General features: G+C 42.0%; 1 protein-coding gene across 1 annotated transcript in view; it reads right to left on the bottom strand.

Annotated features, from left to right (window-relative positions):
* LOC124616368 (Down syndrome cell adhesion molecule-like protein Dscam2) overlaps window positions 1-14,604 on the bottom strand; it is a 445,499-nt gene that overhangs the window by 294,165 nt on the left and 136,730 nt on the right. Inside the window, exon 9 of the mRNA XM_047144679.1 lies at window positions 9,057-9,329. Within this exon, the coding sequence (XP_047000635.1) occupies window positions 9,057-9,329 (273 nt within the window). The remainder of the gene's footprint in view (window positions 1-9,056; window positions 9,330-14,604) is intronic.

The following is a 14,604-nucleotide window of genomic DNA, read 5'->3' as shown; positions in this document are numbered from 1 at the left end:
GAATATGATTGGCGATTTGCATTCTCTGTTACAGTTCAAGATAATGCTGCGATTCAACTCATAAATTCACACTGGTTTCGAAAAACTCAGATGTGCAAGAACTGGCGATTACCCAGTTAAGAGAATAGTACCAACAACGGCTCAACTTCTCCCCACTTATACCGCATAAGGGTTAAGGGCAATCTCCTCTGTGAATACAAGAGGAGAGAAGAAGTAGACGTAAACTACTTGTTGTTTTCCACAAAAGATTTGTATGAAGAAGGGCAAAAATGTTGACTCCAGAAACCTGTGAAATTATAGGTTCCCCTCCCAACAACTACGCCAGTTCCATTGCTGCATAAATATATCCAATTATATAAAGCCCTTTGTGGTTTCGTAATGAGCAATAAACTGTAATTATAAAATTTAGTGCATCATCAGATGTTACATTAACGATTTAATATCCTATTGAATGGCTGCCAACTCTGTTCTGTCCCCTTTTTGTATTTTCTTTCAGATACAGTTGGTATCATGTTACATTTTTAGCTAAATTACTATGTATCTACCTGAATTCTGTACAATGTTCTTAAATTATTGCGCAGATTCTTTCTGTTGTGGTATTTCTACGTGAATATTTTATATTTGTACAAACTTAATGGCGGCAAGACGCAATGAACCAAAACCAATAAAAGTAAATAATCGAAACCAAATAATTAGAAAAGCAAAGTCATACAATCAGCTAAAATAGTAATATACTGCCCTAAAATTTTTCGACATGGTTCAAATGGCTCTGAGCACTGTGGGAGTTAACTTCTGAGGTCATCAGTCGCCTAGAACTTAGAACTACTTAAACCAAACTAACCTAAGGACATCACACACATCCATGCCCGAGGCAGGATTCGAACCTGCCGGCGTAGCGGTCGCGCGGTTCCAGACTGTAGCTTTCTCGACATCCATAACCGTCATTCCAATCGACGTGTTAGGCCGTTTGGATTTCTTCACTGTTCATTTACAGTGTGTCTGGTTTTCGAATAATCGAGGAAGAAACAACAAAGAAAGAGAGAGAAAGAATCAGAAGAGGAAACTGTTAGCTCTGTGTCAGAACTACTTACTTTTCTAACACTGCTTTTCATGGTTACACTAGGAATGTATAGCAAATCGGTAAGTGTTATTATATATTGTGTTAGATATGATATTGTAAATAAAAATATGACCAAAAATTTTAAAACGTGAGTTAAGGGTTTGTCCACTAAACAAGAAATATTGACCATTATGCTTAGATTAACTTGATACAGCACTTTCCTGTATCTCCTTCATTAAATATTAATTTCAGAAGACTTATCAAAACATTCTCGACACGATTACTTTTTTTCTGTTTCCACTGCGGTGGGGAAAATGTACTAATCTTCCACGGAGGTAGTTATAACAAACGACTCTTGTTCATGGGCTACTTCAACAGTCTGTACATCATTGTATTACACTTAGATATTCCCCCCCCCCCCTGCCCTCAATGAATAGCTCAAATCACCGTGCATTGTAGGCACTGTGAAAGGCATTAATATTAGTAAGAGCCGGCTGTGAAAAACGCCATCAAAAGGAAACAGATAGTAAAATTTACTCTGTACCTGCCTCTTTCTTTCGTTTGGAACTCAGGCCTCACTTTAACAGTTATTAGGTTTGCTATTTATCATGAAAAAATGGAATACCCTTTAGGTGCAACGTGTAAAATTTTCGTAGTACCCCCAATACTATGCGTTGTATGTTTTGTGCTCCAGAAATGTGGCCAAAAGAAGTCTTGTTGGGCTGATACGTTCATTGTACCTCTAATTTATGAAATAGTGCGATAATTTCTGAGACCTTAATATACACAGCAGTTTTTTGTCTTATTGTGTACATTGTATATATATAAAAATGATCAGAAAGAAACGATTGAAATGTAAGTACCGTATATAAAACGATCAGAAAGAAAATATAAATATTGTATAAAAAAGTAACAAATGCATCTAGAAACAAAATGGGAAATGTAGTACTTAAGTTCTTCTTCACCATATAAATATATTACGTACAACGTTTCCCATTTTGTTTCTAGATACATTTGTTACTCTTTTATACAATACTTACATTTTCTTTCTGGTCGTTTTATGTACAGTACTTACATTTCAATCATATCTTTCTGATCATTTTTATATATAAAATATACACAATAAGCTGTTTAGATTTAGGTCTCAGACATTATCGCACTATTTCATAAATTACAGGTGCAAGGAACGTATCAGCCCAATAAGACTGCTTTTGGCCACATTTCTGGAGCACAAAACATACCCCGCGTAGTATTGGGAGTACTACGAAAATTTTACACGTAGCACCTAAAGGAATGCGGTTAAATATACTTGAAGAACGGAAATATTTAAATGGAAGATGAAAGACGAACAGTTCCAATTTAAATACAATAATATTTTGCTCTTTTTGAAAATGATTCATGACACAATAAAGCAATTAGCTTGTAAGCATCGGTAATTTATAAAATAGTCAAAAATGTCTGAGACCCTTATCAATACAGTATTTATGTATTGAGTTGTAAGATCGGTTTGGATTCTGAAGAAATGTAGGATCACGTGAAGCAATGCTGACTCTATGACTTATCCTACAAGATAGGTTCAGGAAAGGAAAACCTATGTTTACAGCGTTTGTAGACCTAGAGAAATCCTTTAACGAAGTTGGCTGAAATGCTCTCTTTGAAGTTCTGAAGGTAGGGAGAGTAAAATAAAGGGAGTGAAAGGCTATTTAGCCTTTCACTCCCTTTATTTTACTCCTCCTACAACTTGTACAGAAACTAGATGGCAGTTATAACAGTCGACGGGGATGAAAGGGGAGCAATGGTAGAGAAAGGAGTGAGACAGAGTTGTAGCTTATCCCCGATGTTATTCAATCTGTATACTGAACAAGCAGTAAACGAAACCAGAGAAAATTTTGGAGTAGGAATTAAAGTTCAGGGAGAAGAAATAGAAACTTTGAGGTTTGCCGATGACATTGTAATTCTGTCAGCAGTTGAACGGAATCGACGGTGTCTTGAAAGGAGGATATAAGATGAACAACAACAAAAACAAACCAAGGATAATGAAATGCAGTCAAATTAAATCAGGGTATTAGATTTGGAAACGAGACACCTACAGTAGTAGACGAGTTTTGCTATTTGGGCAGCAAAGTAAATGGTTAAGGCCGAAGTTGAGAGGATATAATATGTAGACTGGCAATGGCAAAAAAAGCATTTCTGAAGAAGAGGATTTGTTAACATCGAATATAGATTTATGTATTAGGAAGTCTTTTATGAAGGCAATTGTCTAGAGTGTAGTCATATATGGAAGTCAAAGACGGACGATAAACAGTTTGGACAAAAAAGAGAATAGAAGCTTTCGAAATGGGGTGCTACAGAAAAATGTTGGAGATTAGATGGGTAGATCACGTAGCTAATGAGGAGGTACCGAATAGAAAGAAATTTGTGTCACAACTTAACCAAAAGAAGGGATCAGCTGATAGGAAACAATCTGAGGCATCAAGGGATCGCCAATTTAGTATTGGAGGGAAGTGTAGGGGGTTAAAATCGTAGAGGGAGACCAAGAGATGAATACTGTAAGCAGATTAACAAGGATGTAGGTTGCAGTAGTTATTCGGAGATAAACATATTCGCACAGGATTGAGTACCATGGAGAACTGCATCAAAACAGTCTGCGCACTGAAGACCACAACAATAACATTATTATCTCTGAGAGACAGGGCAAGTGAACACACAATAAACAATTGACCGCGCCTGTCAGATTTTTATGAATAAACGACTCTAGACACCTATCGAAATTTGCATGCATCAGGACAATGGTAATACAGTAACTGTTATGTCTTCCTTTGCAGGCAGTGTGGTTCTTTAGTGGATGGACAGATCCTGTTCATGAACCGGGAATTCAGATGTTAATTTATTCTACATCCAATATCAAATAGTAAAAATAATACATAACTTTGGTACGGTATTCGTAATTTCAGTTGCTAACATTGGATTAGAATGTAGAAGTATATACAGATACAAAATATTTCCAAAATCTGTCAGTCTCCAGTACGATGTCTGTTCGGAAGATGTCGAGTCCCGGCCACTGTGAAAGTCTGTAAATGTTATTCAACTGGCAAACACACAAAATGGGGCGAGTGGAAGAATGTTCGAACTTAAATACAACAGCTGCTGTAGCTCCGAAGAGGAGATGCTTGCATCTCATTGGCAGCGTCCTCGTACCGCGGGGGGGCCGTGGGAAACGCGGCAGAGTAACTGGCGGCTCGCGTATTTTGAAGTGCTGCCGACCGGACAGTGGTCGATATCGCAGTAACATCTGTTATGTTGATCTGATGTAAAACAAATGCATTATGTCCAGTGGAACACTGCACAAGCAGAGGTGTCATAAAAGTGCTGTGATCTGGCATACAAAATATTTGAAAATGCGGTATTTCATGTTTTGACTAATAACATCGTACCTTCTAATATAGGTAATGGTTTGAGAATGAATGAAAATGTTCGAAGCTCCTCACAAACAAAAATATTATTCGGAACTTTGACAGAAAACTTAATTAATAAATTACAACCGTAAGTACTTTACTATTTGCAATGCCTAAATGCATGTATTTTAGATAGGGACATTGGGTAGTTGAGCGGTCATGAGAAACAGTCAAAAATAGGTAGCTGAAAGTATACTAACCCACGTTTCATACCCACATGAATGCCTTAAGCCTGATTGGACACTGTGTGCACACGCTGTGCACCATGTACACAACTGACTCTCTCTCTCTCTCTCTCTCTCTCTCTCTCTCTCTGTGCGTGTGTGTGTGTGTGTGTGTGTATGTGTCTAAGGAAAAAATTGCTGTGTAAATACATCAACAAAAAAGTTGTAAAAAGAGTTAGCCATTCAAATTATTGTATGTAAGACAAAGTAGCCTTGTAAAAAAACCATTTTAAGGTATTACAATAGAAACAAATAGCTTTGTAAATAAAAGAAAAAATTCTTAGTAAACAAAAAAAATTATTGTAAAGAACTGTATTTCAAACAAATTTGCCAATAATTAACAATGTAGTTCATTTGTTATATCATTATTGTTATTTTTAAACGCTTTCACTATAAAATCATTGTTTATGAAAAACCTAAACTTCAGGATGTCAAATCATACACCTTTCAGCCGTCTAATTTCCAAAATTTTAGTTGGCTACAAGTTTCGGCGATTTACTTCCCCGTATTCAGGCCCCTCCCTGACGTCTAGAAAGATTCCACCTCGGTTCCAGTCAAAATAGGAGCCAGCATTCAAATATTGGTATCTGTAGATTTCTGCTTGCTGTAGCAATCACTTCAACCATCATCTGTCGGCACCTGCCGCTATAGCAAGTAGAAATCTACAGATACCAATATTTGAATGCTGGCACCTGTTTTTACAGGAACTGAGGTGGAATCTTCCTACACGGCTGTCAGAGGTCTGAAGGAGCCATAGCAAATCGCAAAACCTGGTAACTAAATAAAATAAGTGAGGAAATTAGATAGCTAAATGGTGTTTCATTTGACATTCTGTAGTAAACAGCCTTGTCCTTCAACCACCTCTGAAAAGATGGACATACAGAGATCTGAACTTCATCCCATGATGCACAGATCTCGACTGAAGACACCTACACAGTTGAGCCAGTTATAAAGGATGATAAGAGGGAGGAGGAGGAGTAGGACAAATCTTATTGGTCTAATGGGTTTCCCGTCATTTTATTGTGCTACCATTGTCTGAGAGATATAGGAAGATGGGAGGAGTTTCCCACCAATTTCATATCACGTGACCAGTATCGAGCTACGTAATTATCTTGAATATAACTCGCACAAGTGCCTAAGGTGTGTGGATGGTTCCCCTGGACGACCTTGATCAACTCCCTGTGGTTTCCTAGGAGGAAGGAAGTGGGGATATATGTCAGCCAAGTGTGTAACTTGATACCAAGTGTATAACCTGACACTGGAAGTGACAGGATCGTTATCTCATCCATAACTGGCCTTGATAACCTACTGCTAATCAGTTACAGTATAATCATATCACCAGATATGCAGGTTGCGTTTCCCTGTGCTCCTGAGCTAGAACCCTTCTTGATAAATACTCTCATAGCACCACACATTATGCTGAACCTGCATTATGACGTTGAATGTTATCTGGAACATTCCACACAGAGATACATCCGCCATGATAGTGTACTAGAACTGGGACTCATATGAAAAGATGATGAGATGCCACTCTTGTGAACAGCTCTGGCATTAGGAGTGTCGCTGCTGTAGCGCCTGCCTCTGCTGCTGCATCTAGGGAAGCCATTAGAATGGTTGCCATGTTGATATTGTGTGGTGCTCCAGACGTCTCTTGATGCAAATCTGGTGGCCGAGCGGTTCTAGGCGCTACAGTCGGGAATTGCGCGACCGCTACTTTCGCAGGTTCGAATCCTGCCTCGGGCATGGATGTGTGTGGTTTAAGTAGTTCTAAGTCCTAGGGTACTGATGACCTCAGAAGTTGAGTCCCATAGTGCTCAGAGCCATTTGAACCATTTTTTTGATGCAAATCTGGCCGTTTCCAGATTGGAGGTACGTGGCGTGGCTGCATGATCCAGGTCAGAAGAGTGAACAATGTGTCTGCTCTCTGGAGTGCTGGTCGTACGTTACAGGTGAGATACTGCATGGTGATTCGGCCCACCTTACCTATCGAATCCGTAATTTTCCCGCAAAGAGCTAACATTAAAATGCAATTTCTGAATGAGAAACCATCTCCATAATATACAGGATGTAGGTAGTGTTAATAGTATCTGCCAATTTGACGTGTGTTGCATACAGCGTTTAATGTACAGCAGTATGTTTTCCCACTTTCGTGAGCCAGCTTTTAGGGATTGTGGATGAAAGCGAATCGCTGTGATTCACCCTTGGCACTTCAGTTCCTTTTACTCCCATACTATGGGGTTCAATGACAATTGTTGTCAGGGTGTCTGCGAGATCCATTGTGAGAAGAAGCTTTTGCGGCTATGCGGAAATATTCCTCATGATGAAAAGAAAGGGCCTAATAAAAGAAAGGAGGATGAAAGTACGAGGGTCACTCCAAAAGAAATGCACACTATTTTTTTTAAAAATCCATCTTTTATTCTACTTGTTTGAAAGTTTTACAGTGTGTAGATACATCCTTTAGGAACAATATTTTCATTTCTCCACATAATTTCCATCCCTCTCAACTGCCTTACGCCATCTTGGAACCAGCACCTGTATACCCACACAGTAAAATTCTGGACCAACCTTGCTCCATGAAGAGTCTTTCAGTTTCCCAAAGAGACGATAGTCACACGGAACCAGGTCAGGACTGTAAGGCGGGTGTTTCAGTATTGTCCATCTGAGTTTTGTGATCGCTTTCATGGGTTTTTGACTGACATGTGGCCGTGCATGGTCGTGCAACAGCAAAACATCCTGCTTTTGCCAATGTGGTTGAACACGACTCAGTCGAGCTTGAAGTTTCTTCAGTGTCGTCCTATATGCATCAGAATTTATGGTGGTTCCACTTGGCATGATGTCCACACGCAAGAGTCCTTCGGAATCGAAAAACACTGTAGCCATAACTTTTCCAGCAGAAGATGTGGTTTTGAATTTTTTTTTTTTCTTGGGTGAATTTGCATGATGCCACTCCATTGATTGCCTCTTCGTCTCTGGTGAAAAATGATGGAGCCATGTTTCATCACCTGTCACAATTCTTGCAAGAAATTCATCTCCACCATTCTCGTGCTGTTTCAAAAGTTCGCTGCATACCGTTTTTCTTGTTTCTTTTTGAGCCACAGTTAACATCCTGGGAACCCTCCTGGCACAAACCTTTTTTAACGCCAACACTTTCAGTATTCTGCAAACACTTCCTTCCCCTATCCCAACGTAGCGTGACAATTCGTTCACTGTGATATGTCTGTCAGCAGCCGCCAATTCGTTGTCTGGAGTGTGTGCAGTACGAGGCCTGCCGCTGCGAGGACAATCCTCAATATTGCAGTGCCCGCTTTTATCACGTAACCTGCTTGCCCACCGACTAACTGTACTGCGATCGACAGCAGCATGTCCATACACATTTTTCAACATCTTGTCGATGTTTCCCACTGTCTCGTTTTCGCAGCATAGGAATTTTGTGACAGCACGTTGCTTCTGACGAACGTCAAGTGTGGCAGCCATCTAGAAGACATGCTGTGACGGCGCCGCTCACGGGAACAGGTTGAACTAAGTTTGAAAACAAGCTGGAAGGATGTATCTACACACTCTAAAGATTTCATACACGCAGAATGAAAACTGTATTTAAAAAAAAATAGTGTGAAGTTTCTTTTGGAGTGACCCTCGTAATTATGAAATTTCGTCGCATAAGTCTTCTGGATAAGCCGTTATTGCCTATCGTACCTTGTACCAACTGTGGTGTCACCGCCAGACACCACACTTGCTAGGTGGTAGCTTTAAATCGGCCGCGGTCCCTTAGTACATGTCGGACCCGCGTGTCGCCACTGTGTGATCGCAGGCCGAGCGCCACCACAAGGCAGGTCTCGAGATACGGACTAACACTCGCCCAGTTGTACGACGACATTGCTAGCGACTACACTGACGAAGGATCGCTCATTAGCCGAGCAGATAGTTAGAATAGCCTTCAGCTAAGTCAATGGCTACGATCTAGCAAGGCGCCATTAACTATTTTAAGATAGAGTCTCACTTGTATCATAAAGGAATGCTGTATACAAAGGACGAATTAAAAGTTAAGTATAATAGCAGCTACGTATTTTTCTTGCTACCATTCATTTCGTATCCTGTTTCAGACCTCTACCTAGCCAACGTGAGATTACGCGTGCCTTTCGGCTACTTCAGTGTGGCGTAGCTGTCTTGTTACGTCACAATACCAACGCCAGTCAGTTTCCAGTTCCGTAATCTAATTGGAGGTGGCGCAGCATTTGGTTAAAAAAAAAAAAAACACAGCCTGCGGTGCTAAAAGATGCCTGTTGTGGTACAGAAAAGAGGTAGGAGGCGTGGACTCACTCATGACGTCGAGGTGGAGGCGGCCCTGCGCGGACTGCCCCTGCTGGTTAGTGGCGGTGCAGGAGTACTCCCCGCGGTCCGAGGCGCCCTCCACCTGGCGCAGCAGCAGCGTGCCGTTGGGGAAGGCGCGCTGGCGCACGTGGGACGGCAGCTGCTCGCCCGCGCGCCGCCACGACACGCTGGCTATGGGATAGCCCGCCACCGGGCAGCGCAGATACACGTCGCGGCCCGCCACCGCCGTCAGGTTGCGCGGCGCGCGCGCCATCGGCGGGCCTGTGGGGCCGGCCGCTTACTTTACTTGTGCAGAGAGCCAAACAGATCAAAAGCTGCTCACATACCGGGTGATAAAAAAGTCAGTATACATTTGAAAACTGAATAAATCACGGAATACTGTAGATAGGGAGGTACAAATTGACACACATGCTTGGAATGACATGGGGTTTTATTAGAACCAAAAAAATACAAAAGTTCAGAAAATGCCCGACAGATGGCGCTTCATCTGATCAGAATAGTAATAATTAGCATAACAAAGTAAGACAAAGCAGAGATGAAGTTCTTTACAGGAAATGCTCAATATGTCCAAAAAAAAAAAAAGGTTCAAATGGTTCTGAACACTATGGGACTTAACATCTGTGGTCATCAGTCCCCTAGAACTTAGAACTACTTAAACCTAACTAACCTAAGGACATCACACACATCCATGCCCGAGGCAGGATTCGAACCTGCGACCGTAACAGTCGCGCGGTTCCGGACTGCGCGCCTAGAACCGCTAGACCACCGCGGCCGGCTCAATATGTCCACCATCATTCCTCAACAATAGCTGTAGTCGAGGAATAATGTTGTGAACAGCACTGTAAAGCATGTCCGGAGTTATGGTGAGGCATTGGCGTCGGATGTTGTCTTTCAGCATCCCTAGAGATGTCGGTCGATCACGATAGACTTGCGACTTCAGGTAACCCCAAAGCCAATAATCGTACGGACTGAGGTCTGGGGACCAGGGAGGCCAAGCATGACGAAAGTGGCGGCTGAGCACACGATCATCACCAAACGACGCGCGCAAGAGATCTTTCAAGCGTCTAGCAATACTTTTTTGTGGGGGGGGGGGGGGGGGGGGGGGGGGAAGGGCATCTAACAAAACCCCATGTCATTCCAAGTATGTGTGTCAATTTTTACCTCTCTGTCTGTATTATTCCGTGGTTTATTAAGTTTTCAAATTTATACTGACTTTTTGATCACCCGGTACTTTAAAAACCAATGTATACTGGTGCGCAAATGTGAAGGACGAAAGTAACTTTCCCATGATGAATCAATGTCAAGTGAAATAGTTCGATGAAACTTGGACCATACGTAGACAGATCTGCCACATAAGGAGAAAAAAAAAAAAAAAAAAAAAAAAAAAAAAAAAAAAAAAAAAAAAAAAAAAAAAGGTAGACTGAGCTGGTCCGTTTCTGGCGCCAGTTTCCATCGATCGTCATTTTGGTCTTTGAGTCGGCTTCGATGATTATTTGTCTTCTGCTCATCTTTGGCGGCGCGGATTTAACGGCTTCGCGTGCGCTCTGCTGGGAGGTGTGTCGGGATCATAGACTTACTAAATGATGAAGACTAGACCGCGCATTGGCGCTAGTGTCGCGTCCCCACACTGAACGTGATAGAAGCCGCCATTTGCAGGGAAACAGTGCGTAAACATGGTTCGTTCGTGTGGTGCTTTTAATTGTAATAGTATAATGTAAGCAAAGACGAAGACGGGAACAATGTTACATTTCACACGTCAGTCATTTCTGGTTGTTTGTTACTTTCTATTACTTGTATATAGTATTTTCATGGAGAAATAATACATCATGAGCGTTTGTTTTTGTTTAGGTTTCCCCTTACAAATGATTTTCTAAATCGGAAATAGTTGCTACTCGGAGAGAGAACTTCCAACCGACAGCAAATTATTTGCTGTGCTCTCTTCATTTTGAAGAGAATTGTTACATGGAAAATTATGTAAATAGATATCAACTGAAGGACGATGCTTTACCGACAGTATTTGGATTTCCAATTCACTTGAAAAATGTGTAGTGTTCTGGAAATTGTGCAATATAGGCCTAGGTTAAATAGTGTGGAAATACTGTCAGTGTGTATAATTTTGAACCTTCGTTTTCCAGGTTACGAAGGCAATCAAATATATAATAAGTATGAATCAGAGGTAGGTCGAATAACTGCGTTTAGATACTTAACATGTGTTGTCAGGTGGTGATTATACTTCGTAAGTGGTCAAATATTTGATCAAATGTTGCAAACTCAACCACTTTCAGGGGTGCTATCAGTGTTAAAAACTAATGTGCGAATGAAATTCCTACTATATTTAAAGTGATACGGGTTATTACAATTAATCATAACAAAATTCGAGTGTAGACAATACTGTGCTAAACAAAAGAAAGCGTGCAAAATGTACACAGTAATCGGCAAAAAGCAAAGAGGAAAATTACGTGAATTAAATAATAATCGTACTGTCTGCTACTTTAAAAGTTTCATGTAATTATCAAATGCAAATAACTCGATGTAAACTCTCTCCACCTTGTCAGGAAAGAGCCTTACATTCTTAAATTTCGCGTCTCTATGCAGACGTATTTCGGAAATTAGGAAACTTAATTCATTTAAGTATACTTTTAAAATAGACTCGAGTACTCAGCACTTTTTTAAACAAACATGTGTTTAATTTGTGCTTCAATTTGCTCTTGTTGCGTCTCATATACTTCAAATCACAACCCCAGTACTGAGGATTCATCCCTGCAAATGGCGGCGATCAGCTGCTTCAGTTGGGGGACAGTTGCCTCGCTTCTCCGCTACGGCATGGTAGGGGCTTGGTCGGGATCAGCGGTGAGCGAGAGTCACGTGGGACTGTGTACGCAGGCAGGACGGCAAGGGCACGAGTCGGACAACGAAGGAGCGGGGCCAGCGGCTACGGCGTGTTGAGTCGTGAGCGCAGATCCACCGTCCATCGTGAGTTGGTTTTCCTAGAGGTCGGAAGGACAAGCTCCTTCGAGTCTGTCAGCTACGCCGGCTGATTGAATTGGAGTCGCCGAGTTGCTTCGGTGGGTTGCGTGCGGCTTCATTGAATATGCCAGTGTACTAAATATCCTTTGGAATTGTTATAGTTGTTTATCACTTACCTCGGTGTCGTGACTAACTATCTTAACGGTAGTTGAGGAGGTGTGGCTACGCCCAATCAACCGACATGAAGCATGGTTAAAGACGTAGCTAGAAGTGCAGCGAGTAGTAAGTCCGGTTCTGGCGTTTCGAGACACACTTTTTTTCTTTCTTTTTTTTTTTAATTCATTTTGTTCGATATTGTTCGTTGCGTTTGGTCTGGGCGGACGTCACAAGACATCCGTTCAAGTTCATCGTTGGATTCTTTGACACAGTTTTTTTATTACAGAGAGCACGCAACCCTCTGACCGAACACGCTGAGCTACCGTGCCGGCGTGACACTCCGGCCCGCCCAGTTGGCCGCGCGGTCTAACGCACGGCTTTCCGGGTTGGAAGGAGAGCCTGGTCCCCGGCATGAATCCGTCCGGCGGATTTGTGTCGAGGTCCGGTGAACCGGCCAGTCTGTGGATGGTTTTTAGGCGGTTTTCCATCTGCCTCGGTGAATGCGGGCTGGTTTCCCTTATTCCGCCTCAGTTACACTACGTCGGCGATTGCTCCGCAAACAAGTTCTCCACGTACGCGTACACCACAATTACTCTACCACACAAACATAGGGGTTACACTCGTCTGATGTGAGACGTTCCCTGGGGGGTCCACCGGGGGCCGAACCGCACAATAACCTTGGGTGCGGTGTGGGGCGGCGGAGGGGTGAAGTGGACTGCGGTAGTCGTCGTGGGCTTGTGGACCACTGCGGCTGCGGCGGGGGCAGACCCTCTTCGTCGTTTCTAGGTCCCCGGTTAACATACAATACAATACAAGACACTCCGAGATACGTCCTCTATTCTACCTTGTAGTTCATTTGGTAATTTGGCGTGTAAATGTGCGCCGAGATAATTCTTATCATCTTAACTTTAGGGCATGATTTTTAACGAACTTTTTAATCAAAGTTTAAGGGCTGGCACTGGCCAAGTAACTCTCGGAGGCTAATATGTTTCTATTCAGTTGTATTGATCACCTGTTCTCTAGATAAGATTGTGTTGTTTATGTCTCAGAATATTGTCTGCCGTTGACGTGTGTTGTGTTACAGATAATTGCCACCGGTTGACGCGAGCATGCTGGGAACAGAGCACCACGGGGGCAGAGAGATATTTAAGGCCCTGTCCTTTCCTTTACATCTTCGGTTATGTTGTCACTGTTGCGTGATTCCATCTTTCCAGTGGAGAATTATAGCATCTGAAGCTCAATTGCAGTGCAAAGTTGAGTACATTTCTATGTCATTTCCTCTCTCGTGGATCTTTCGTATTGATTTGAATCCTTGGTCTGCTCGCGTTTATCGCTGATTCACATGCAATATTGAAGCAACCTCATTTTAGGAGTACTGTCATATGGTCATGTTCTAGTTGTATTCATTCTAAGAATATTGTTGAGTAATCAACTGAGTAAGTAAATTTGAAGATTGGTTTGGTGAAAATTAAAACACCTGCCTACTTGTTTTAGTCATTTGTATATAGTTTTGTTTAGGAAAGTTGGCTAGCCAAACCTTAAAGGACCTGTGTTGTTACCCTTAATCTGTTCCTCAGCTGATTAGAAGTAATGAGAGTTCTAATGGGAATTGTATGGACATTTATAAGTATTTAAATAAAGCTTTACCTGAGCATATTTGTCTAGTCGTATTCAAATTTAAAGTTTTATGGGTCTTGTTCCGGTTAAAGAAATTTATTTGTTATTCGTCCAAGTGATCTGGACTCATAAGGCAGTCTCCTGTATTATTGTGATGGTGATTTTATAATGCTTTTGAATGTAATAAAATATGTAGCAACTACAACGGAATACTATTGTGATTTTGGTGTGTCACTACCATTACACATTTCATAGAGCAACCAAAATGATAGGTTTATTCACAGATAATAATTACACCGAGATCACCGCGATTCGTGACGGTTCCGTGGACACTGCAAACTGGGAGATGGTTGTTGATAGGGTGTGTGATGACCACGGACGGCAGTGCGCGCTCTGCAACGTGCCTTCTTGCTGCCTACAACGTTGATAGAGACTTCTTATGGTAGGGCCTTCCATTCCTCCACCAGTACGGCTGACAACTGCTGGATGATCGTTGGTGCACGTGGTCGTTTACAGTACTTCTCCACAATGCGTTCCACACGTGCTCGATGGGACTTAAGTACATTTTTTTTTTTTTTGCATTTTGATCGTTATTGATCGTTGTGTTTGGTCGTTGCGGACGTCGCGAGACATCCTGTTCAAGTTCCGCGGTTGATCCTTCCACTCAGTTTTTTATTACAGTGGCCAACCGGCTCTCTGACCGAACACGCTGAGCTACCGTGCCGGCGTACATTTGTCGAATATCCTCTCGTTCCAAGAGCTTCTCCACCTACACTGTTCGGATGCTGTCACGCAT

This window comes from Schistocerca americana, chromosome 5, assembly GCF_021461395.2.
Source record: "Schistocerca americana isolate TAMUIC-IGC-003095 chromosome 5, iqSchAmer2.1, whole genome shotgun sequence".
In the NCBI taxonomy this organism is placed as follows: Eukaryota; Metazoa; Arthropoda; class Insecta; order Orthoptera; family Acrididae; genus Schistocerca; species Schistocerca americana.
This window is presented reverse-complemented; position numbering and strand designations above follow the sequence as displayed.